The sequence below is a fragment of the Cucurbitaria berberidis genome, assembly GCF_010015615.1.
Source record: "Cucurbitaria berberidis CBS 394.84 unplaced genomic scaffold K460scaffold_3, whole genome shotgun sequence".
Lineage (NCBI taxonomy): Eukaryota > Fungi > Ascomycota > Dothideomycetes > Pleosporales > Cucurbitariaceae > Cucurbitaria > Cucurbitaria berberidis.
This window is the reverse complement of record NW_024468937.1, coordinates 2,443,944-2,466,513: the sequence shown is the minus strand read 5'-3', so window position 1 is coordinate 2,466,513 and position 22,570 is coordinate 2,443,944. Positions and strand designations below refer to the sequence as shown.

Sequence of the window (22,570 nt, the reverse complement as noted above, 5' to 3'; positions counted from 1 at the left end):
CTCCTCGCTATGCTAAAGTTTGAGAACAAAGATACCCTTCCAATGCAAAGTTGAGAAACGTAAAGGCCACAGCTGGAGACTCTGTCATATACTAGATGATCGCATATTGTCTCGGCATCGTGTCATCTCCGTAATGCGTGGGCCTTTCCAGCAGCCAAGGACACACCCAGAGATCTTGGTAGTGTCCTAAAATCCAGAAGCTAAGGCGCAAGTAGACACAAGTTCCCGCAGCAAGGGCGATTTTCCTCAGAAGTATGAACCTGGTGGTCGAGGATATGCTTCATGCTGAATCGGAGGTGTTGGGACGGGCGGTGGACCTCTCATGATCCGATGCAGCGCAGTATGTCTCTCTGGCGGAATGGACCCTTCCCTATCCCGTCTCTTTTTCTTCTTTTTCTCTACACTTAACCTCGAAGGATCTGCATAGCCTCTATCCGCATACCCTGCCGCAGCGAAAGGCGGCTCTACGACCCTTGGCGACCGATCATCAGGAAGTCTCAGTTCGATGAGGCCGTAGAAATAGTCCAGAATTTCTGGATAGCGAAGGACCGATGCGCGCCAGTCGGCATCAATGCCCCGCTTCAGCTCAGCATGCGCTTCCGCAATCTGTGTTTGTAGCTGCGCAATATACATGGGATGTATTGGCGGATGACCGGAGTATCGCATGTACACTTCGTAGTTCGGAAGCGATGCGAGGTAGGAAGAGTGCGCTTGTTTGCGTGTAGAAGTTAATCGGTCGAAGGCGTTGAGGATGTGTTGACGGGCGTGATTGATCACCCAGTCCCTAGGAGCTAATAAGCACTGAGCACTGGGAGGTATAAAATGTAACAAGCCTACCGTATCTCGGCCATTCTCTCGTCCATAGCCCGCTGCTCGGCCTGTTTGACGGCAATCTGTAGCCGCTCCGCCTCACAAGGGCATTCGGGATAGGCTGGCGCATTGCAAATAGCGCAGTTGGGAGCCGCATCCATCTCATAAGTACCGTCTTCAAGCCGCAATCTCGGTCATTGTCAATTCAGTGTGAATGGTGCACGATACTCGATGCTGCCACGGTGGTTCGGAATATGGGCGTAGGGCAAGGCTCTCGTATGAAGTGTGTTCGGATTCGAGTAAAGGCTAAAAGACGAAACGCTGGCCGTTGAAAGAGCAAGCACAGGCGGTGACGAGTGACAGGTTACATGGCGACGATTGTGGAGGACATGCAGCGGGAACTGGCTAGCTCTGGTGCGGCTTATGGAGTGGTTCTGCAGATTGGACAGAGTGCGCTGCGTTATGAGTTGGCAGTTCGCTAGCCCATCGAGCACGCACTGAACCTCGGGTGCGCTAGGACTGGACATGTTCAACGACGTTCACATTCCTTGGGCCATATAAATTACATTCGACGAGTTTTGATTCCAAAACTAATGGCAACTTTCATCCAAGCTATCGAGTCGTGAGCGCGGATAACTGAATGATGCACAATACTTACCACCACCCCGCTCCCCGCTTAACAGTCATGCACGACCGACCCCTCCATCTCCGACCCAGCGCACAACCACGCGAAGCTATGTGTTGTATGCCACAATCAATGGCAGTCTCCACAATTGAACGCTCTTTTTAAGCGTTCTGCAGTTGAAAAGCTATTGCTGAGCATAGTTGTTATGTCTCGGAGTCGTGGAGTTGTAGGCTGGTATTGGGTAGCTCGCTGGCCGGCCAGAATAGATTGAGGCGCTGTATCTACGCGTGCCTGTCTCGGCGCGCTGAATGTTCGAGCAGAGATGAGATGGACTGCATTTGTCGTACTCTGGGGAAGTGGTCGATGTGTTTGTTGAGTCTGCTGTACCCGAATTTGGAGCTCATACGTAGGTCGACAACGTCCGTATCAGAGTATTAGTTGGAATAGAAGAGACTTAGGAGCGAGGGTAGGCATATTATGGCTAGGTCAAGGGACGATTCACCGACAACCACAGGATATTGGAGTGTGTGATATTGCTTGCTTGGGCGTTAGCAGCCGTCGCGTCCGCACGCGCCTAGCTTAAGATGAAGCCATGACGTCACTTGGTTAGATCTGACACCTGAAAATGGCATCTTTCCCCCATGGCAATGTGACACTTAAAATCATCACATAACGCCCTCCCCTACTTTCGGGGGCTAACCAGCCACCCTAAGGTAGTAGACAACCTAGAGAACACGTACGCACGTGCTCAAATGGATAATCCACGGGTTAGGTCCTGCCGCCATTCAGCCGGTACTCCGACTCTCGCACTTCTCGTATTTGAGTGCAGTCTCCGATGATTAGTGTCCTCGACATGCTCCCAAAGTTCCCTAACTGCTAGCCGCTGCCCGCTTGCCGTACAGCCTGGTGCACACGCTCTACCTAGGGTAGCTACCCTACGGCTGGGGTTACTCATTTGGTGTGCCTGCGCATTGCGCTTCTTCCTTCTGCCTAGCGGGGAGTTCAACACTCTTGGAAGGGTCCACTATCCTCCAGATACTCGCTGGTCAGTCGGAATCCGCATCAAGGCTTAGTGGAGAAGATTCGCTAGGATCGTGCAGAACCGAAGTGGGGTTTGTCAGCACCCAACGGGCTGAGGCTTGAAGTCTCCGTAAGATCCCTTTGTGGCTGTAAAATTCAGCTTTCATGATATCTCAAGCTCAAGCTCTTTTATACCGAGTCCGCGAGAAAGTACGGTATAGTAGGCTTGGGTAAGTTCATTCTGCTTATAATTAGCAGCCAGATATCCTTTGCGATCCAGCTCGAACCGTACTTTTGCAATGAGTGACCAGCTTTGTCGAGTTCACTCGCAGTCCCCGCAGCAATGACTCAGCGATTTCTTTGTAGTATTACCTAGTACCGGCTATACGAAGTACTAAGCTTGGATTGGCCAATTCTTGACATGTGCACGGGCTGCGCGCCCTTCGGATTTGACATCTGTCACGCTGTAGAATACGGCTTAGCGCATGTCTGACTGGAAGCTGATTCTAGCATCGGTCCCAACTTCAAGCCTCTTATAGCATCCCTCCTCTTACGCCCTTTGACTACATCTTGCCGGAGGGCGCACTTGTCTTCCCATCCTCAAGCCGAACGATCGACATCCAATTGGGTGCAAGAGCCTAAGTGTGTCATCCCATCACCATGGCTACTCCTGGCGCATCCGATATGGCACAATTCTTCGATTTTGGGGAAGCGGCTATGCCAGATGTTCCAAAAGAGGCAGTTCAGAATAACCAAGTTGCAGATTCTAGCCACGAGTAAGTAGAGCCCCCGTCCCTGACTACACCTAGCACGGACAGCAGACCTTGAAACAACCGAACGACTGGCCCAGCTTGTCGCTTCGAAGACCCGGTAGAGAACTTGGGAGGCCGTGCTTTGAGATGATGCCGAGTACAGCAGTGAAGATAGGACTAACAAAGTGCAGTCAAGTTGGCCTTGAGACCCCATTAGGATTCTCAGATACCAACAATGTCCAGTCAACAGACACCGACTTCAACACAGATTTCTCTAGTTGGCTGCCTCGGTATCAAAAGCCTACCAATCCTTGTGATTACTGTCGCTCGAGGTCCCTTGAGTGCTTTATCTACAATGCCGAGGGCCCAGGACAATCACAGTCATGTTGCTCACCGTGCAATGCCTTGTTTCGTCCATGTAGCTTCAGCAATCCAGAAAAGATGCCATCTCTCAGACAAAGGACCGCTTTGGATACATTAGACGTTGTGGCTGAGAACGGTCCGCGACATTTTGGTGGGCTCACTGGCAAGAAGCAGATGCGATCACTAGGCCACATGGGTCCAATTGACAACGACAACGACGATGAGGGAGAGCAGGGCCCCAAGAAAGGGGCCGCTGCTGCAAGATTTCCACGAGCGGCTGTCAAGGCCTTGAAGGACTGGATGCTTGTACACTTCGACCACCCTTACCCAACTGATGAGGAGAAGGAGGTTTTGAAACAACAGACTGGTCTCAGCATTGGCCAGATCTCCAACTGGATGGCGAATACCCGCCGAAGGCAGAAGACCAGGCCCAAGAGAAGCGCATCACCAAGTATTCGCCCATCGACTGAGGCGATCAATATTCCAGCAGGCCGAACTTGGGAGTCCCTTAGTACGTATACCAATTCTGAGCCCAGCAAATCGCATAAGACACTAGCATCTGCTTCTGCCGGAAGGTTTCTGACCTTTCGTGTGGGTGGTGGACATGCAAGTGTTGATTACGACAAGGACATGTACCCTAGCGCCTCATCTCAGGTGGCAGTGTCACAACAGCAGAACTGTTTCGGTTAACTCGCGACAGATCCCTTCGAGCGATGGAAGCACTCTCCCCCTGAGAACGAACCGGCTCCCATGACTGCCATTGCCCAGGCCGTTGAAACTTTTGACCTACCAGAAACCCATAGCATCAGCAGCAGCTACCGAAAAGATGTTTCGAATGATAGCACGGGTAGTTATTCGGTGTTCAAGGCACCCTCCATTTCGTCGTTGGAGACCGGCTTCACAAACGTCTCATCCGGTTCCCTCGGATCACACAACTCAGCTTACTCTTTTGGCTCACGACACTCCCTCGGTTCGATGAATAGCTTGAAATCGAAGGAAAGGCGCAGGCGGCGACGACTCCCTACCCGAACACCGAAGGCCGATTCTGATGAGGGAGCACGGCTGTACCAGTGTACGTTCTGTACAGATCGGTTCAAATCGAAGTATGATTGGTATGTAATGAATTTCATACAACTGAAGCGCTTCGCTCAGCGTAGTACCTAGTCCTTTGCTAACTGTGTCCTTGTAGGTCTCGACACGAGAAGAGTCTTCATCTATCGCTCGAGAAGTGGCTATGTGCACCGATAGGCGAGGTTGTCGCTGATAAAGCGACTGGCAAACCAAAATGTGTATATTGCGATGCATTAGATCCAAGCAAGGGTCATCTAGCTACGCACAACCACAGCGGATGCTGCGATAAAGGCCCCGAATCTCGAACCTTCTACCGGAAGGATCACCTAAGACAACATCTGCGGCTGATGCACGGCTGTAAGATGACCGCAAGCATGGAATCCTGGAAGTCTGAGGCCCAATTTATCAAGTCTCGCTGCGGTTTCTGTGGCATGAATTTCGATAAGTGGCAAGATCGTATCGACCACCTAGCAAAGGAGTTCCGCAATGGACTAAACATGAAAGACTGGAAGGGCTGTCGAGGTCTAGACCCTCATGTCGCCATTCATGTTTCCAACGCAATGCCACCGTACCTCATTGCGAATGAAAGCAAGTCGCCCTTTCCGTTCTCTGCTAGCAACACTGCAAGCTTGAAGCAACCCAATGTGTCATTTGATAGCCAGGACCTCGAGTACCTTCTATCTACCACAACTAGCAACAGCCCTGCGAAAGATTTGTTCGTATCTTACCAAGACGCTCGGGACCCATCCACTGTTGGTCCAATCGTTAAGACGACATCGCAGCACTATACTGCCAATCCGAATGCTACTTGTTGGGAGATACTCACTCTCCGATTGGGACGGTTCGCCCGACAGTATATCGAAAAGCACGGTGCTGGTTCCGTTACCGATGAGATGCTTCAATCTGAGTCCCGCTGTATTCTGTATGGTGAGGACGACCCATGGCACCAAACTGCGGCCGACAATCCTGAGTGGCTTAATTTATTCAAGAAGGCGCATGGGATTGGTACGCAAGCCACGGTGACAGGTACGTCCAACGGCATCAGCCTTTAGCTTCAAAGTCGCATGGGCTCTGAGTGGTCGATACTAACATCGTTCCAGGTATAAACGCCCATCACGAGGTGTATGAAGACCTCGGCGTGCACGCTCACAGTGTCCTCGATCCAAGCTTCAGCATGAACAACTTCCCGTGCGTAACTATGAGTGAGAACGATCCAGATCGCGCCCTTGCCTTTGACTGTTCGCTGTCAGGTACGACGAGGATGTCTACAAATCGAATGCGACAGCTCTCCTCCGGCCGTCAGTCGCCGTATAGCTTACCCGGGCTCACTGGCTCCGTCTCCGCCTCCCCGACGTCACCGGCCTTTTACGCTCCACAGACGCTAGGTATTGGAGCACCAATTACGGAAATGACATGCCCAACACCCGGGGGACCCTGCTTCGGCGAGAATGGTGAAGTAGGGTTTTCTACGCGGGACCAGCAGCAGAAGAAGAAGACCTACTGGTTGGACTCGAACACAGCCCACATGGCTCCCTTCCCCACAGTGACAGAGAGGAAATGTACGCGCAGTGGTGAGCCCATTGAAGACCGCTCGTTCTCTTCTATCATCGAGAAAGAATGCACAGCCGATGGTGAGCAGCTCATTCCGACCGTCCAAGAGAAGACTTGTACCGAGTCTGGAGACGCGATACCGGATGACTTCCAGTTCCCATCATGGGATCAGCTCCCCGTTGATTTCCAGAACCCAACAACTAGCGCTGATTACAACTCAACGATACCTGTCAGCATGGGTGTCAGTATGCCGGCCATGGAGGGAACTATTAGCGGTGGCCCAATGGGGTGGGACGATAACGACCTAAACTTCGCCATGGATATGGATCTAGACATGGATTTCGACCTCAGCGCGCTGGAAAAGAGCTGAATCGTGCTTGCGTGGGACATGGATACGGAGGTCTTTACGGAGTGTTAGTTTTAAGTAGGTAGAAAGAGCTATATGGACGATATCTCACTTTCATCTTGAACCAAAATCAGGTAGCGAGTTACAGGGGTTATGCGGGTTGGCGTACCTACTTTAACAAAATGTGTCACGGCTGTGTTCAAAATACGGGTACATAAAGTAAGTGTAATGGCATGTGGAACGAATTATGACTTTCTCAAGCATTCAATCATAAGTAACTAATCCAAGTACCCAGTCTACGCTCCTTGCTACGGAATGAACTCCCTAAGTCAACTTAGACAACAGCGTACTCACTCAAGTAACCTGGCGAATCTAATGGAAGCTACTATCAATGTGAAACGTCATGGCTAACCGCAGATCTTGCTCAACCTACCTGTCAACTTTTCACACATTCTTCGAACCACTGCTTTCTCTATGTTACAGTGTAACAGTCCTGCATGCACCTTCCCTTCACCTTGTGCGTATCCGCAACACACCGCCAGTCCACTCCAACAGGCTCACAAACACAGACGTTGGGTCACCCTAGCGCCCATATATCACTGTATATTTACTCAATCAGTCTTCACCGTATCAACTCAGCTTCAACGATATAAGATTTATAATCTTGGTAGAGTATAATCAGCCAAACAAGCAGTTTCGAGGGCGTGGTGGCGGAGTGGTTTATCGCGCAAGACTTGAAATCTTGTTCCCTTGGGAGCGTCAGTTCGAATCTGGCCCACGTCGTTGTTTTTGGTCGTTGTTCTGTTTGCTTCGCTTGGGTTAAGGATGAGGTAGGGTCAGTAGGGCGCGAGGAAACAAGTGAAAGGGAAGGAGAAGTGTGTGGGTGGGTTTGCGGTCAGTGGAGACAGCTCGGAAATATACATTGTCCGTAGGTGATCCTGGATATGTAGCCTTTTCCTTCTTTCCTTCGTTTCTTCTTTTTCCCTATGCATTTATAGTTGGTCTGCGCTTACTCTTTGTACAATGATGCCGCTTGCAGCACCGCCACCGTTGCAGATAGCGGCTGCACCGTACTGGCCAACCTCCAGCTGGTGCAGCAGTGTGACTAAGATTCTGCTACCAGAGCTTCCGAGAGCGTGTCCAAGTGCAATGGCACCTCCTCTTGGATTGATGTTGTCGGTCCCGAGACCAAGTATTTTACCATTGGCCTTGATAACAGCGGCGAAGGCCTCGTTGAATTCCCAGATGGAGATGTCTTCCTTGGAGAGTCCGGACTGTTTGAGGAGCTTCTCAACACATGATGCTGGCGCGATGGGGAAGTCGATCGGATCTGGGTATTGTTAGCTGTGTATATGGGCTAATAGCGAGACAGCGACGTACCAACAGCAGCATCAGCATACGTGATAATCTTTGCCAGCACACGACTGTCCTTGCCGTACTGCTGTGCGATCTCCTTGCTTCCCAGCACTAACGCCGATGCACCGTCGCTGAGAGGTGAGCTGTTCGCCGCAGTGACTGATGCGTCCGGACCCTTGTCGAAAGCAGGTTTCAACGTGGATACCTTCTCGAGCTTGAGTTTGTTATACTGCTCATCCTCGGAGATGATGACATCGCCCTTCTTCGACTTGACGGTGACCGGCACAATCTCGTCTTTGAAGAGACCCTCCTTGTATGCCTGCTGCGCACGCTTGTACGTTTCGATGGCATAGTCGTCCTGGTCTTTTCTCGAAACTTGGTACTTCTTGGCTGTGTTTTCCGCGCAATTGCCCATGTGAATTTGGTTATATACATCCCACAGTCCGTCCGCGATCAATCCATCCTGTAGCTTCTGATGTCCAAATCCTGGTTGTTGACTTGCCCTGTTGAGATAATACGGCACCCGTGTCATGTTCTCCATGCCTCCTGCAATCTGCGCCTCCGCCTGTCCAAGCTCGATGGTCGAGGCGGCAATGTTTACGGCCTTCAGACCAGATGCGCATACTTTGTTGATAGTAGTGGCCTCGATGTTGGTGGGTAGGCCGGCGAAGATGGCTGCTTGTCGTGCGGGTGCTTGCCCGACACCACCAGAGAGCACGTTGCCCATGTATACGGCGTCGATCGAGGAGACGGGAACTTTTGACTTTTCGAGTGCGGACTTGATGGCTGTTGCGCCAAGTTGGGTTGCGGAGACGGTTGTGAAGTTGCCATTGAACTGTACTACGGTCAATGTTTGTGTAGAGTTGACAAGGAGATATACCTACGACTGCAGTCGGCGTCCGACTTGCGCTTATAATGTATGCGTCTCTGATCTCCTTCTTTTGTGGCGCTGAGCTGCTGAACTGCCTCTGGATGCTAGCCAGGCGTTGTTGCGGCCTCGAGGCCATTCTCATGGATGTACGGAGTGCGGCGGATGACATGGCTAGAAACAAAATGTGCAGAGCAAAATTGAGAAGGGTTCAGACGCAGAGAGAGGCCCTAACGAGTCGAAGAGCGATTGTCACATGGCGGCTGGTTTCCGTAAGTGAATTGCGGGCGGAATGTGGAGGCGGGAGGCTGCTATGCCGAGGTCTGGCGGTCTAGTTCGGCTCAAGACGTCCATTTTGCCCTGCAGTCATCCCATGCTTCCGCGTTCCGAATAGCTTCACGAACAGTTGCAAATAGTTTGATAGCACAAAAGCCGTGAGAGCCCTCATGGGTTGTGTAAAAACGTTCTGAAAAAACATTGCCGAAACGATGTAACTATTAGTAACTATCCTCAATCGTCCGCATCATTCCCAATCGCGTCTCCCTCGCGCTCCACATACTCCACTCCATCGTCAACAGGAAGACCACACACGCGCAAAGCCTCTTTGAACCACACGCGTCTGATCACGCTCCCTGCCTTGGCCTTTTGCTAACCCCAACCCGCAATCTCATCCCTCGCTCTAGTAACAGAGCGTCTGTTCCGTTTCTCCCGCCTCCCGCGGTCATGTGAAACGGAGGCGGCCACGCAGCATCGACTGCCTATCGCGGTGTGATCGATACTAGTAGCCAAGGCCAACTATAGTACAAGGCCCACCCAATCTCGCGCTCAATGGAGCTCCTGGAGTCCCATATCTGGCATGCTGCGACAAACGGACACAGTCACCGACTTTTGACAGTTGACAGGCCTGTCGTAGAGACATTCGTCTCACGCCAGTGACAGTTCTTTGTCACAACAGTATTGACTACGCACCTCCTCTTCGTTCACCGGTCTAGCTGTCACACCCAACTATGGCCTTATGTTCTATACTCGGCTGTCACTCTATTTGCTACTATTGTTTCCCAAATATCTATATGCACGGGTGTGACTAACGACCTGTACCTGCGTCAAGATCTCGGTACCACAACAACATGACCTTGAAACTGACTGTACTACCCGGCTAAAAAAGCTCGACCTTGCCTTGCCAACATTCGAAGCTATGACCACGGCAGCTTCATCCTCCTCACCTTGAAGATGGAATTGACCGGACAGCTGCAACACGGTGCCATACTCCTACAGTCTAGATAGGGTGGACGGCACCTTACTTCAGGCAGTGCCATCGTACAAGGCGACTTCCAATACATCTTGGCATGTGCTTCAGACGAGAGCACAAGAGAGGCAGGACGTACAACGGGATAGATGCGGCGCCCTCGCGTTGTATAAGAGGAGGACAAATGCTCCTATTTGAACCCTCCAAGCTCAAAGTCATCGTCTAGGCTTCAGCAAAGTCAAGCTCAGCTCCGCAGCCACTGTTTTCCTCATCAAACTCGTTTTTACAACACTATCAAAACTGTCGCCATGCGTCTCACAACTTTCCTCGCTACCCTCGTCCTCACGGCCAGCACTGCCTTCGCAGGCGTCACCATCGTCACCAACAAGTGCGACTTCGACGTGTGGGTGACATCTGTCAGCACAACAACAGGCCCGACCAAGAAGATTGCTTCCAACAGCAGCTACACCGAAGGCCAGTACTTCGATGGAACCGGCACCGCCATCAAAGTCACCCGCGCCGAGAAGGGCCTATGGCAGGGCAAGGCCGTACTTATCTTTGCGTATTCGTACACCAAAGGCGGACCCATCTACTACGACTTGAGCTCCCATTCGGGCTTCGACTTCTGGGGAAAGAAGTTGACAGTCCAGGGCCAGCAAGGGAAAGGTGCCGAGGTTCTGACTTGGGAGGGCACACCGAAGCCAAACCATACGGCTGTCTACTGGGGCGAGACTGATCTGACGCTTACGCTCTGCGCTTGAGCTCGTCCGCTTCGGCCATGCGAGGCACCAAGCGATAAGGGAGGTTCTCGCTCGACCACAGGGTTGGAGGCTAGGGACGTGTACTTGGATTCGGAAACAGGTGGTGCGGAAGTGAGATGGTAGGGGTGATGGATGATGTTAGCCTGGATACACGGTCTTTGTAGTTGAATTAGTAGTAATGTATGCTAGGTTCAATCGTCAAGTTCTCTTGGTCGTAATATGCCCTGTGATGGCAAGTGATGCGTTGGGACGGAAGCGCGAGCATGGTCGGTGGTCGGAACCTCCCATGGTTAGACGCACGAAGCTAAACCCGATTCGAGACGCCTGGCTCAAGTGACGCTTCCGCCGATTGTCCACAGCCAATTCACTCTTGCAAACCCTCTCCTTCCTCCTCCGCATATCTCGGCCTGCCACATGTCTCTAGCTCTGTAGGGATCTATCGCTCAAGCTGAGGCTGCTTGTTGTCTTCTTTCCGCCGCATATTGCATCCTTTTCTTACAGCATCCACTACAAGTGTACCTCTACGGATCGCAGCTGCGGTGCTCTGCCGCTACACACTGTCTTAGACAAGCAAATCAACCAGGCCTCAGCCCCAGCCTCTCACAGCCCTCGACCGTCTTGTCTGTCGTCATGGTCCGACATGGCAGCCCGTCGCCGGCGGACAACTTTGCGCTCGGCCACTCTGCAACCTCGCCGCAACCGCAGCCCTCGAAGCGGGATAAACGGCGCAACATGCTGGCCGAGAAGCTTGCGGACTTGATGGCGTCCTTTTCCGACAACAGGGACACTCATTACAGAGCCCAGCTTGCAGCGCTGCAAGCCGACATAAATCTCATCATGAAGGCAGACCCGTATGCCAACCAGCCGCTCGAGGATGGCGGAGAGGAGGCTTCGGAGCTCATCTCGCAAATCATGGGCAACAATGTGCCGAGTGCGCCCAGCGCCGGTACTGACTACATTGCGCAGTGTGGCAAACACTATTCGCGCTTTGTGGATGCCGTCAACGATGCCATGGAGGAGCGCGATTACAACCTCACCATGCTTTGGGTAGGCCTTGCTGCGCTAGTGTAATTCACGGGGTATACTAACCACCAAACCACTGCAGAACAAACACGAGAACTCGAGGAACGAAATCGAGAATTCCCACTTCTACAAAGTCCAGGTCGCCGAAGAAGAGCACAAACTGCTCGCTGCTACAATCCGCGAGCGCCTCATCGCAAGCATACAAACACGGACAGGGCGGCTGAAGCGAGAGAAGGAGCAATTGGATCTGACCGACAGCAACGCCATGCTCCTTCACCCCAACCAGTTCAGTATTGGCCATCCTGCCAGCCCCGGCGGACCACAAGCGCCTCGCAAGACACGGCGAACGGGACACAAATTCGGAGACGCCGAAGACATGGCAGCAGCCAACGAACACAAGCGCAAGCGCAAGCTGTTCGAAGACAACGACAACGACTCACCAGGCCCTGCAGGCCGAAATATCGAAATGGGCATCGGCTCACCCTTCCGCGAAGCCAAAGCACGCACCATCAACGCGCAATTCGAATCCTCGGCCTACTCCCTCGAGCGACTCTTTACCGAGAAAGAGCTCAACATGGCTATGAACCAGGCCACAACCGCCGCTTCGCACTTCTTCGCAAAGATGAAGCACGCCGACACCACTCCCCAAGAAGCCACATCGAACGGCAATGGCACCACCAACGGGCACACAAACGGTGACCACGCCTCGGAAAATGGCGACGCCGCAGATCCAGACCAAGACTCGGACGACGTACCCGGTGCCTCAGACATGATGCGCCAAGTCTCCTCTAATCCTCATGCGACTCGTGGTGCTACCCGCTCAGCTCTAAACCCCACAGCCGCCATTGCAAACGGCCAGGTGCCCTTCATCTACCAACCTCCTTTCCTCCTCGACGCGAAAGTTTTCCAAAAACAAAACGCTGCGGCCCCAACACCCCCCGCGCTCTCCGCGCAGGATGTGGAGCAGGATCTCAAGCTCATGTTGCGGGATGCTCGGCCAGACGACGAACTCAATGAGAAGCTTCTGCAAGCCGCATGCAACCCGGTCAAAGCGAGGGATTATCAGGTGCAGCCACCAAACTTTCACGAGCCGGTCAATGAGATCACTAGTCACATCAGGAGTACGGCACCACTACTGGAGGTCGGAGGGTTCGGCGGAGTGCCTATGTCTGCGCAGAGTAGTATGGCGGGGTGGAGTGATGCTGGAGGGAATACGCCGTTGAGGTATGGCGAGAGAGAAGCGCTCGTTGTGGGAGGTCATGGTGGCGGTGTTGCGATGACAAGGACAGCGAGTGGGAGGGGACGAGGGCGAGGAAGAGGAGGTGGCTAGCTGCTGCCCTGTTCTTCTGCTTTTGCACACTGCTTTCGCGGTCCATCCGTTTCGTTCTATACCCAGACTGGCGTTCGGAAATAGGCCACTTGCCTTTCGGCTGGCTGAAAGGGCGCATCTTCTGGGTTGTGTTGTACTACACTTGTACAGCTTTGACTATCATTTCACCGTATCGGAGAGTTTGCATTCACAATCGGCGTTGGATTGGGCATTTACATATGCGGAACGACCGGTAGGATTCGGTTTGCTACATTGACTTTATCGGCACCCATCTTAGTGTAGTGCATGCGCATTCAATGCAATCTTGTCCTTGAAATCTACAAGGGTCGCGTGGGAGGCCTTCCTAGTGTTGTCATTGACTAAAGTAGTACAAAACAGCATCTTGCAAGGAGATTTACGCACTCTGATAATTTCCGTCATTCTGTTCGCTTCGTTTGGTTGAAAATTGTTGGCCTCGGTGTGTACGATTAAGCTGTTCAAGTCGACAAGGTCGTCTGCTGCTGAGGTTATAGTTTGCTGTCGGCTGTTTAGCAAAACAGACTCAAGTCTATTAGTTTCGAGTGGGACCTAGCTTTGATGAAGTTTTTAATGCGGATGCTATTGTATAATCTGGCAGGGGGACAGTATACGGGAATATCGTATTGAGGACGAAATAAAGGCATAGAAGTTATAATTAGTGAGTAGTAGTATTCACCTGTGATGTGAGCAAATCAGGCGAACAATTGTGTACTTTTCAAGTTGATACGATTATAGTTGGGTACAGTATTGATCAACTAGATGTGATTGCGAACGAACATGTCGATATATTTGATACAGTACCATTGCCTCTTCAGATGGGTCCTCTGCTCGCGTTGTTTAGCAGTTCTCCTTGCATCCGACAAAAAGTTACCGTTTCCCAGCAGACAGGATAGACATTGACCGTACGTGCACTATGCCGCAGAAAAGTCCGTGAAAGCGCATTTCATATCGTCTCGGCCGCATATGCGGACATGGGCGCGGAATCATGGCCTATGTCTGAGAGTTTCAGGCTTACCGTCTACAGTAACGGACGTGAAGTTCAGCATCACGATGTGCACTGCGATACGTCATGAAGTCCGTGCTCGGATCCGGGTGGAGATGTGTAGGCAGTTCATCATTTCAACTCACTTTAGCGCAGAAGATCCCGTCATGTCCCTTGAACAATCCATTTTGGGCGATGGGAGATCTCCGTCCACATGTGCTTGGGCCGGTGGACGTCGGTGAAGCTCGTCATATACACCCTTAGCGTACCCCGGGATGATCAAGGGGGAGGACTGCTGGAATTGTGTAAGCTGCGCTTGTGCATGCAAGCAAAGGCTCAAGAGCGGGTAGTATGTAGATCAGAGCAGCAGTAAGTCAGTAGGACAGGTAACGGAGATATCAGGGGCCGAAAGGGCTTCTTGTGTTCTGAAGCTGGGTGGATGCTGAAACGTGGAAGCGCTTGCTCTGGAACCTGCAACAAGCACACCAGGCAAGCTCTCAAACAGCAACAGAGAAGGACGTCTTGGAGACTCGTCGATGAAGATTGCGTAAGCTGTCGTGCATCTAGCCATCTCTAACGGTGCTTGACGTTCCGATGTTGCCATATTTGGAGTGTTACGAGCGCGTAGTATGGGCGGCTGCTATATCGAGACGTGGGTACGTGCGAGGCGCGTAGCGGGGAAGGGCGACGACAACAGAGCCGCATGAGGCGCTTCAGCTAGGTAACCTTGTTGCGTGTCTGTGGTTCGTAGAATCATCAGCCGGAAATTGATGATATGAATCGTGATCAAGGGAAAGCCGCAAGCAGCCAAACCAGAGTCCCTCTTGGACGCGCGCTGGAGGCCCAAAAGCACAGAGGCAAGGTGGTTGGTCGCATCGCCGTGACGTGACGTGATTTGATAGCGAGTTCCTGTCTTCTGACAAGCATGCCATCAAGGTTGCAACGTCTCAGGTCGCCACAAGCTTCTAGAATTCTAGAAGAGGGAATGTCGAGGGTGGAGGCGTTGATAGGCGAGGTCGACGAGGCGGTGCAGCGGCTGGTGGAGGAGAGGCAAAAAACCACGAAGCTTGAAAGCTGATTGGTAAAGGCTGGCATGAATGTTGAATTCTTGGAATAGGAATAGGAGAGGGCGGCGTTGGCCATTCACATGCTCGACCACACTGGCTTGCCACATGTTGGGAGTAAACAGGTGTTGAAACAAACGGCGACTTGTTTGCATAGCATGCTGGCAAATCAAGGGTTGATTACACGGCACTCGACCCTTGCGCATGACATTTGGACGCGCACAGTCCCAGTCGACAGACAGGCTTGCTAGCTGTCTATCAACGTCCAGGTTTTGACAGTTGGCACAGGTCGAGGCTGATCAACAACACATCATCATTTGCTGCGGGCTGGGTGGTATGTTCAAGTGCGTCTCGTCTGGTCTGGTCTGGTACGGGTGCTGGCCGAACGCCGGGTTTGTCGAATGCTGAGCCACCGGCCATTCATTCATATCCAGAAGGGCCCTCTCGATGCTACGGTCCACCCTGCGCAGTGCAACACGCGTCTGCGATGGCAAAACCATGCTTCTCAATCCGGCCGACAGCGATGCTAGACCTGCCCTCGCGTCCGCTGTATGCTCGGCTGGCGGGCTGGCGGGCTGGCTGGGAACGAGGCTGGGTAATGTACGTTCGCAATGCTCTTCGCCGCGCTCTTGGGCCACATAATCGTCACGGTCAGGCTGGCGAGAGTCGGGCCTGGCACAATGGTTCGTAGTAGATATATGGAGAGTCGTGGTCGCATGCTATCCATCAAGCACAGCGATCTGGCTCCACACAAAGACTCACCGCCTCATACTGAATCCCAACGTGACCCAACCTCGGGCAGCAGACCTTGTTAGCAGCATACCAGCATAACGAGTACATATCGGCCAGTGCTGCTCGGCCTACTCCATCCTCACTTGCAGTGCAGTGCAGTGCAGTGGTTGTTGACCACCACCCAGTCATTGCTCCACAGTCAGCGCTGGCGAGTACGTACACGACGGCGTGCAGCGAGCGGCATTCTATCTTTCTTTCTCAAACACAGTCTCGACGAGCTTGACGACGCTCGAAACACGATCGGGACGCGGGACCATTGGCTGCTAGGCCTTGTCGCTCAACGTCGGTGCAAAACAACTGGCGTAGGCTTGAAACACGGCTATTCCTGGGGTCCTGCACCTCCCACCTCTCGCAATCTCTGAAGCGACCCAAACTGGCCATAGAACCGCTGGTCTCAGGCTGGCGAGGCGCGCTACGTACCTGTTGCGAGCCCCCAAGCACCATCGATTGGATCCTGCGCTGCAGCCGCCGAACCCCACCGGCCTGTGGGAACCTCGTCCCAACTTAGCATCGACTTCTTGCTCCCGCTCCAGGGGCCGGGGATAAGTATCACGCTTCTGCCGCTGATACTCGAATTTCGGTCAGTGCAAGTCTTCACTACCTTTACTACTGCTACTTCATCTTCTTCTTCTTTCTTCATCCTCCCTTCTTTCCCCCGCCCGTTACACCCAAGTGGTGCAGGCACATTCTCCAGTCAGGCACTGCCCTCGTCCTACCCGACCACCAATCCCGACTTCCTAGTTTGGCAGCGCCATCCTCGCTCTCTCTCTCTCTCGCTCTCCCTTCCAACAAAAGTTCCTTGCAGCCTTCGTTACTTGCTTCTGCACTTGCATTGCGCCTTCCAGTAGTTCCGCCGGCCGGGATTTCATCCACTTCATAATTTCTTGCCGCCTTCGTTTTCAACCTTGTCGTCTTCTCACCAAGCCCAAGCCACCACCTCGGACTCTGCTTACCCCACGTTAAACAGACCGGACTCGTTGCTTTACGCCTTGCAGGGCATACTCCCATACGAAGTCACCGTTGGACAATCATTCTTCCTCAGTCAGGACTCGACTTCTACTCAAGGTCACCGTTCTCTTTAAGAAGTTTCAACCACCCATCCACAAGAGCATCCCTCAACCCAACCACCATGCCTTACTCAGCAAACCTCGTCGCCGAGAGCAAAATGGCGCTGGATTCATTTGTCCAGCAACCCGTATCTCAGGATATGATTTCCTATCTCTCCCAAAAGGCCACACAAGTCATCCGCTGCGAGCCATCGTCACACCTCAACAAGAACCTGCCGCCAACACCACCTGCCTCGCCACCCCAACACGCTGCACGTGAGGCGTCTGAGCCGCCGATGCCATCTATCGAGGAGTTCATCACGTCCCTGGTGGAGAGGTCACATGTCCAGGTCCCCACCCTCATGTCTTCTCTTGTCTACCTCAGCCGGTTACGGTCGCGCCTTCCCCCTGTCGCCAAGGGCATGCGCTGCACTGTTCACAGGATCTTCCTTGCCTCTCTCATTCTTGCGGCCAAGAACCTCAACGACTCTTCGCCCAAGAACAAGCACTGGGCTAGGTACAGTGCTGTCCGCGGCTACGAGAACTTTGGTTTCTCCATCACCGAAGTCAACCTCATGGAGAAGCAGTTGCTCTTCCTCCTGGACTGGGACCTTCGTATCAACCCCGAGGATCTTTACTACCACTTCGAGCCCTTCCTAGCGCCCATTCGTGTCCAGCAGTCCCGCCAGGCTGAGAAGGCCAGGCTTGCCAAGAAGGAGAAGGAGTTTGCCTACCAGCTCACCGCCGAGAACCTCTCCCGGTCTCGTATCGAGGTCCAGCCTTATGCATCCACTGCCTCGTTCTCATCGTACGCCGCTCGCCCACAAAGGCACCGTGCACACCACGCTGCATCATCGCGCGCTCCGTCGCGTACACCATCGCTATCACCACCTACCCGAAGCTCCTCTGTCTCCACTTCCTCCGACTCGCCCAACAGCTTCACTGATGAGCCCTCGGAGGCTATTCTCCAGCGCTACGACGCCGACCAGGGTGCCAACATTGTATATATCAACGGCCCAGTCTCGCAGACGAAGCTACAGCACTCGCTCCCACTCTACGACACCCAACCTTCCAAGAAGGCAAAGACGTCTGGTGGTTTCTTCAATAGGATGTTTGGCCAAACCGGCACATATGCTGGACGCCAGCAAACCTATTAATGCACTCGCTTTTTTCCACACTACCGTCTACTAGACCAACGATTTCTTTTACATTGTTCACTCTCATCTCGCAAAAGAGATCGAAGGAAGAATACGGATATGATAATGTTGACTTGATGAAGGATCTCCCTGGATGGACATATCACTTCACATTTTGTCACATTGCATGAACAGGTGTTTTTGTGTTTGGAGCATTTGTACGGCATAAGCATTGCATGGCGTTGGGCATCGCATCACTAGCATTTTTTCTCATCATCACCGGCCGGCGCGCCTTGATATCCCATAGTAGTTAGCCATATCGCGCTCCCTTCAGCGGGAGACGCGAGTAATGAAAGACATTCAAAAAATATCCAGCCTATCTGCTTGGCAAAACGGTTCGCGTCCTTCCCTTCCCGCGTGCTTTCGGCCGATGGATCTTGATTCTTGAACAATCTCCTTGCAATTTCGACACAGAGTAACCTAACAGGCAAGCTAGTTCCAACGGCTATCCTGAGAAATTATCGCGTTATTGCGTAGTTTTCTGCAAGGCTGGGAGGTATGGGATTAGCGTGAACGACAGGTCCGCATTCCTTTGCGCGACGACTCGTGTAAACACGTGTTTGACCTGACGGATCCCACGTCCCTTTCAAATTTGCGAAAAATCATCGCGTGCCGTCTCCATCGTAGTGGTGGCAGTTCCACGAGAGGGGAAAAGGGAAGGCTGTGCGAAGAATGCACCTCAGCCCAATTCAATATTCCGCTCAACATGGCCACATGTAAGACACTGCTGGTGCCATCCAACCCCTCTTTCGTAGGATCCAATGGACCATTGTAGTACAACAGGCGGGCAGAGCCCACAACGCGACTCCTACCCCGCCCATTTGCGGTCATGACATCCAGTGATTGCTCTGCCTCGCACATCTTTTACCGGCCGCTTGCGCAGCCACATTAGGCTCACCCACGGCGTTTCGACATCGATCCAGCCCACCTCCTCTATCATCGGGGCACTAACATCCACTACTTTCCTGATCACGGCCTGTAGCTCTAACATGGCTCAGCCCATGGCCTGTGACCGGTGAAGTAAATGAAAAAAAAACCCCTCACACGGTTGGCTTCATCAAGATACGAACCATGACACGACAACTCGTGAACGGTAAGACCGGGAAGAAAAAACCATCGTGAACGGCACATACTGGAAAGTGCGTGCAGGGTGCCAAGACAGACCGGTTCGAAGATCAAACGTCTGGTGGATGATGGATGGATTTTGAACGTGTTGGTGTTTCAGATTTGGTGCCTCGGACGTGGACGTGTGGCTGGATGCGGGTTGGTGCAAAAGGAGCGATTGGTGGGATTGAAGGACGCGGTTTTCATCTCTTCATGATCGTCTTCTCATCACCGTTATCATGTGTACGATTTTATTTTCTTCTTCCTGAAGGCGTCCGCGAGCTACTACTGTACGGTGATGGGGGCCTTGACGGAATTTCCACCAGGCCGCCTGTTGTTAGTCTCACCGCTGACGGCTCGACGTGTCTCATTTTGCGACGTGCGTCGTCGTGCATCCGCATCATGCACTTGGCTCTTATTATCTCGCATATCTAGGCTGCGAGTTTTTCAGCTGACCGGAAGAGCAGAATATCGTCTAGCGAGATGTTGGGTTCGGCAGAATCCACATGCAAGCACCTCCGGCTCCTCGCTCAGCACATCTTGCTATGAGAGTAGAGAGATGCTCATCTATCACTGTGGCGCTAATTACTAGAAAGAACTCGATTCATTTGTCTGGTTCACGATGTTTGGCTTTTGCATCTCATCCATTATAAGCTCCGAAGTTAATTGTTCGTGGTCTGAGAACATGTGCAGTCCTGGCTCAACAGTCCAGAAATTGTCTCTTATGGAAGTTGAACAGCACAATAGTTGGCTTACGTGCCCTTCATGCGGATAAACCCATGCAAATCCTTACCGTCAAGCCAAAGGGCGCAGGCATGAACCTCTGCCACATCTGATACACCATCTGGCAGCCCGTATAGCACGGTAGGTCACTGTGCCGGATCCTACCAAGTCGGTACCGTCTCTTCATTGTTATCATTGCCCTTTCTTTCGTCGCTCGTTTTCCCGCCTTCATGGCTTCTGTTCGTTGACCGCTGCGCGGCCCCCCTTTCTTGATGGTTCGTCAATTTTCTTTCCTACCGAGTGATCGTCGACGAACTGGGCCTGATGGCAGGACTCAGCGGTACAGTCACTGGAGGCGCTACAATACCTTCTACGGCCTGGCCTTTACCACAGCACTATCGACGACCCTTTTACTGGCGGAAGTGTACCAATGGCGCGTCACTGGCTACGTCTTTCTACTTGCAAATCGATTTCCCGCATCTGTTGCACTCGTCGTCCAGCTGGTCGCTGCTTTCTTTGGGCTGCTCCATGTGGCTGTCATCTGCAAACTCATCAACTACGCGCTCCGGCTTCGACTTACAAGAGTGAGTGTTTCGCTAGACACCTTGCGGACATGGGTGGATATGAGCATTCCGCGTATTGATTGGGATCTACCGCTTCGATTCTTCTTCCCCGTATTGTTCGTCGTCTTCCTCAGTCTTGTTCCTGCAGCGCTATGGGCTGGTTCCATGACGCCATCAGTGTCGCGTACAACAGACAGCGGCATGTTACTGATACCTAGCTACGAGGACGTGTCGATGATCAGAGAGTATCCTATGATGATAGGAAGTGCGGGACCTTCATTGCGTACGCAAAAGGGATTCTTCACATATTCTATTGGCCAACAGCAAAGTGGACAGCTACTCTCGTCCGCTGCTTCCGCATCCTCAACGGGCATAGGGCCTCATGTTCATCGCAAGCTTGACAACACCCAGTTTAGTTACAGGGGCAGGTCCTATGGCGTTGGCGCTCCTGTTGGACTCATGGATCAGGGGATATCGTCCAATACCCAGGTTGCGGGCTACATCTATCAAGAGGAAGGCTATCTCGCCAATGTCACCTGCGCCTACAACACGAGCTCGAACTTTATCCTTTCAGGGCCAGTCAACGAATGGATATATGCCGCCTCGGGCAACCTTCCTGACAGCGTGGACGGCTCCGAGTATTCCAACTACATTGGGCATGATGGCAAGGCTATCGTCGCAATTGGTGTATCATTCAGCGAACGCTCACCGCGTCGCTACCTCGCCATCGCTGCTGGCGAAGCATACGGCTTCCTTAACAAGACGCAATGCGAGTTTGATTTCACGCCAACCCTCTTCAACGTCACCGTTGACATTGGCAGTCTCAACATGACCGTTGAACCAGTATCAACCATGGAAGACTTCAACCCGCAACGCAACATCACCAGAACCGTAGTCCGCCAATTCGAACTAATGTCAAACGACATGACCAACCTATACGTCTCCCTCCTCGGCGAAGCCTTCAACTCGAGCATCGCCGCCTACAAAATGTCCCGTTCGTCGGCGTCTCGCAATCCTTTTACCGAAGAAGAAGCTACCTTGGCCGGGCTGACAAACTCCATTACCGCCATGGCAGACGACATGCTCGTCGCCTACGCATCAGCACAACTCATGGTCGGCAGAATGTTCACGCAGCAACCCGCCAAAGTCTACGTGTACGCCCTGCAATTCGGTCAACCGGGGTATATTTACGCCATATTCAGTCTCAACTTGCTCGTCATGCTCGCTGTGGCTTGCGAAGCTGTGCGGACGCGTGGGTGGTCGGCGCTTGGTCGCTTCAACTACCTCGATCCGCGCGATCTCATCATCGCTGCTTCCCGAGGCGGCGCGGATATTGCGCAGGCAGCTGATGATATCGTGGATAAGAGGGATAGGAAGAAGCCAACACATGTTTGGCTATTGAGTGATCCGGACGAGGGCAACGGGTCGCTGGTGGTGAATCTAAAGGGCGATCAGCATGGACATGTCAGGATCGTAGTAGCTGAGGAGGAGACGGGGACAGATGAGTGTGACAACATGTATGTTCTGGATGAGAAAAAGTCTACATTTAGCTTTGTGGATGAAGAGGCCAACGAAACGGTGCGCTTGAAGAAATCGAAAATGGGTATATTCGGGTCCGTGTAGCTTTAATAGGGACCTTGTGGTGGTAATGGTCTTATTGGCGGATGTTCCTATATCATACGAGTTAGGTAGGGGACGTTTGCAGCAACCATGATGAACCATGCATGAACTGGAGAATACCACAACACATAACCACAACACATAAAACGGGAAAGTGTACCGGGGTGGGCTTCAACCAAGTTTCGCGTTTCAAACTCTACCTCAATAGCCACGCCTGGACGCCTTCAGTCACTCAAGCATCAATCACAATCGAGGCATAATCACAAGGCAAACATGAGCACTATATTGAAGTTATCATCTCGATTCTCTCTACTCAGGGTATAAGACCCTTTCATTAGAG

General features: G+C 52.4%; 7 protein-coding genes and 1 non-coding gene across 8 annotated transcripts; 6 read left to right on the top strand and 2 right to left on the bottom strand.

Moving 5' to 3' along the window:
• Nucleotides 1-246: 246 nt before the first annotated feature.
• On the bottom strand, nucleotides 247-2,067 carry K460DRAFT_376811 (uncharacterized protein; the record flags this gene model as incomplete). The annotated part of the gene is made up of 3 exons (XM_040934921.1): nucleotides 247-784; nucleotides 838-985; nucleotides 2,055-2,067. The coding sequence occupies 3 exons, from the start codon at nucleotides 2,065-2,067 to the stop codon at nucleotides 247-249; spliced, it is 699 nt and encodes a 232-aa protein (XP_040787936.1).
• Nucleotides 2,068-3,115: 1,048 nt separating this feature from the next.
• K460DRAFT_376810 (uncharacterized protein) lies at nucleotides 3,116-6,562 on the top strand (the record flags this gene model as incomplete). Its single annotated transcript, XM_040934920.1, has 5 exons — nucleotides 3,116-3,231; nucleotides 3,399-4,180; nucleotides 4,271-4,682; nucleotides 4,760-5,667; nucleotides 5,742-6,562. 5 exons carry the CDS (start codon nucleotides 3,116-3,118, stop codon nucleotides 6,560-6,562), a joined length of 3,039 nt encoding a protein of 1,012 aa, XP_040787935.1.
• Nucleotides 6,563-7,239: 677 nt separating this feature from the next.
• K460DRAFT_t45 lies at nucleotides 7,240-7,321 on the top strand. The gene has a single exon. It is a non-coding gene; the product is annotated as a tRNA-Ser (tRNA).
• A 209-nt stretch (nucleotides 7,322-7,530) lies between these two features.
• K460DRAFT_376809 (thiolase) lies at nucleotides 7,531-8,934 on the bottom strand (the record flags this gene model as incomplete). Its single annotated transcript, XM_040934919.1, has 3 exons — nucleotides 7,531-7,868; nucleotides 7,919-8,729; nucleotides 8,779-8,934. The coding sequence occupies 3 exons, from the start codon at nucleotides 8,932-8,934 to the stop codon at nucleotides 7,531-7,533; spliced, it is 1,305 nt and encodes a 434-aa protein (XP_040787934.1).
• A 1,382-nt stretch (nucleotides 8,935-10,316) lies between these two features.
• On the top strand, nucleotides 10,317-10,769 carry K460DRAFT_281718 (uncharacterized protein; the record flags this gene model as incomplete). Its single annotated transcript, XM_040928515.1, has 1 exon — nucleotides 10,317-10,769. One exon carries the CDS (start codon nucleotides 10,317-10,319, stop codon nucleotides 10,767-10,769), a length of 453 nt encoding a protein of 150 aa, XP_040787933.1.
• Nucleotides 10,770-11,399: 630 nt separating this feature from the next.
• K460DRAFT_285970 (uncharacterized protein) lies at nucleotides 11,400-13,122 on the top strand (the record flags this gene model as incomplete). Its single annotated transcript, XM_040928853.1, has 2 exons — nucleotides 11,400-11,816; nucleotides 11,875-13,122. The coding sequence occupies 2 exons, from the start codon at nucleotides 11,400-11,402 to the stop codon at nucleotides 13,120-13,122; spliced, it is 1,665 nt and encodes a 554-aa protein (XP_040787932.1).
• Nucleotides 13,123-16,765: 3,643 nt separating this feature from the next.
• Nucleotides 16,766-18,191, top strand: K460DRAFT_108110 (cyclin). The gene has a single exon (XM_040926535.1). The coding sequence runs from the start codon at nucleotides 17,108-17,110 to the stop codon at nucleotides 18,179-18,181; it is 1,074 nt and encodes a 357-aa protein (XP_040787931.1). The 5' UTR covers nucleotides 16,766-17,107; the 3' UTR covers nucleotides 18,182-18,191.
• Nucleotides 18,192-20,319: 2,128 nt separating this feature from the next.
• K460DRAFT_311681 (uncharacterized protein) lies at nucleotides 20,320-22,381 on the top strand (the record flags this gene model as incomplete). The annotated part of the gene is made up of 1 exon (XM_040930195.1): nucleotides 20,320-22,381. The coding sequence occupies one exon, from the start codon at nucleotides 20,320-20,322 to the stop codon at nucleotides 22,231-22,233; it is 1,914 nt and encodes a 637-aa protein (XP_040787930.1). The 3' UTR covers nucleotides 22,234-22,381.
• Between the last annotated feature and the right edge of the window lie 189 nt (nucleotides 22,382-22,570).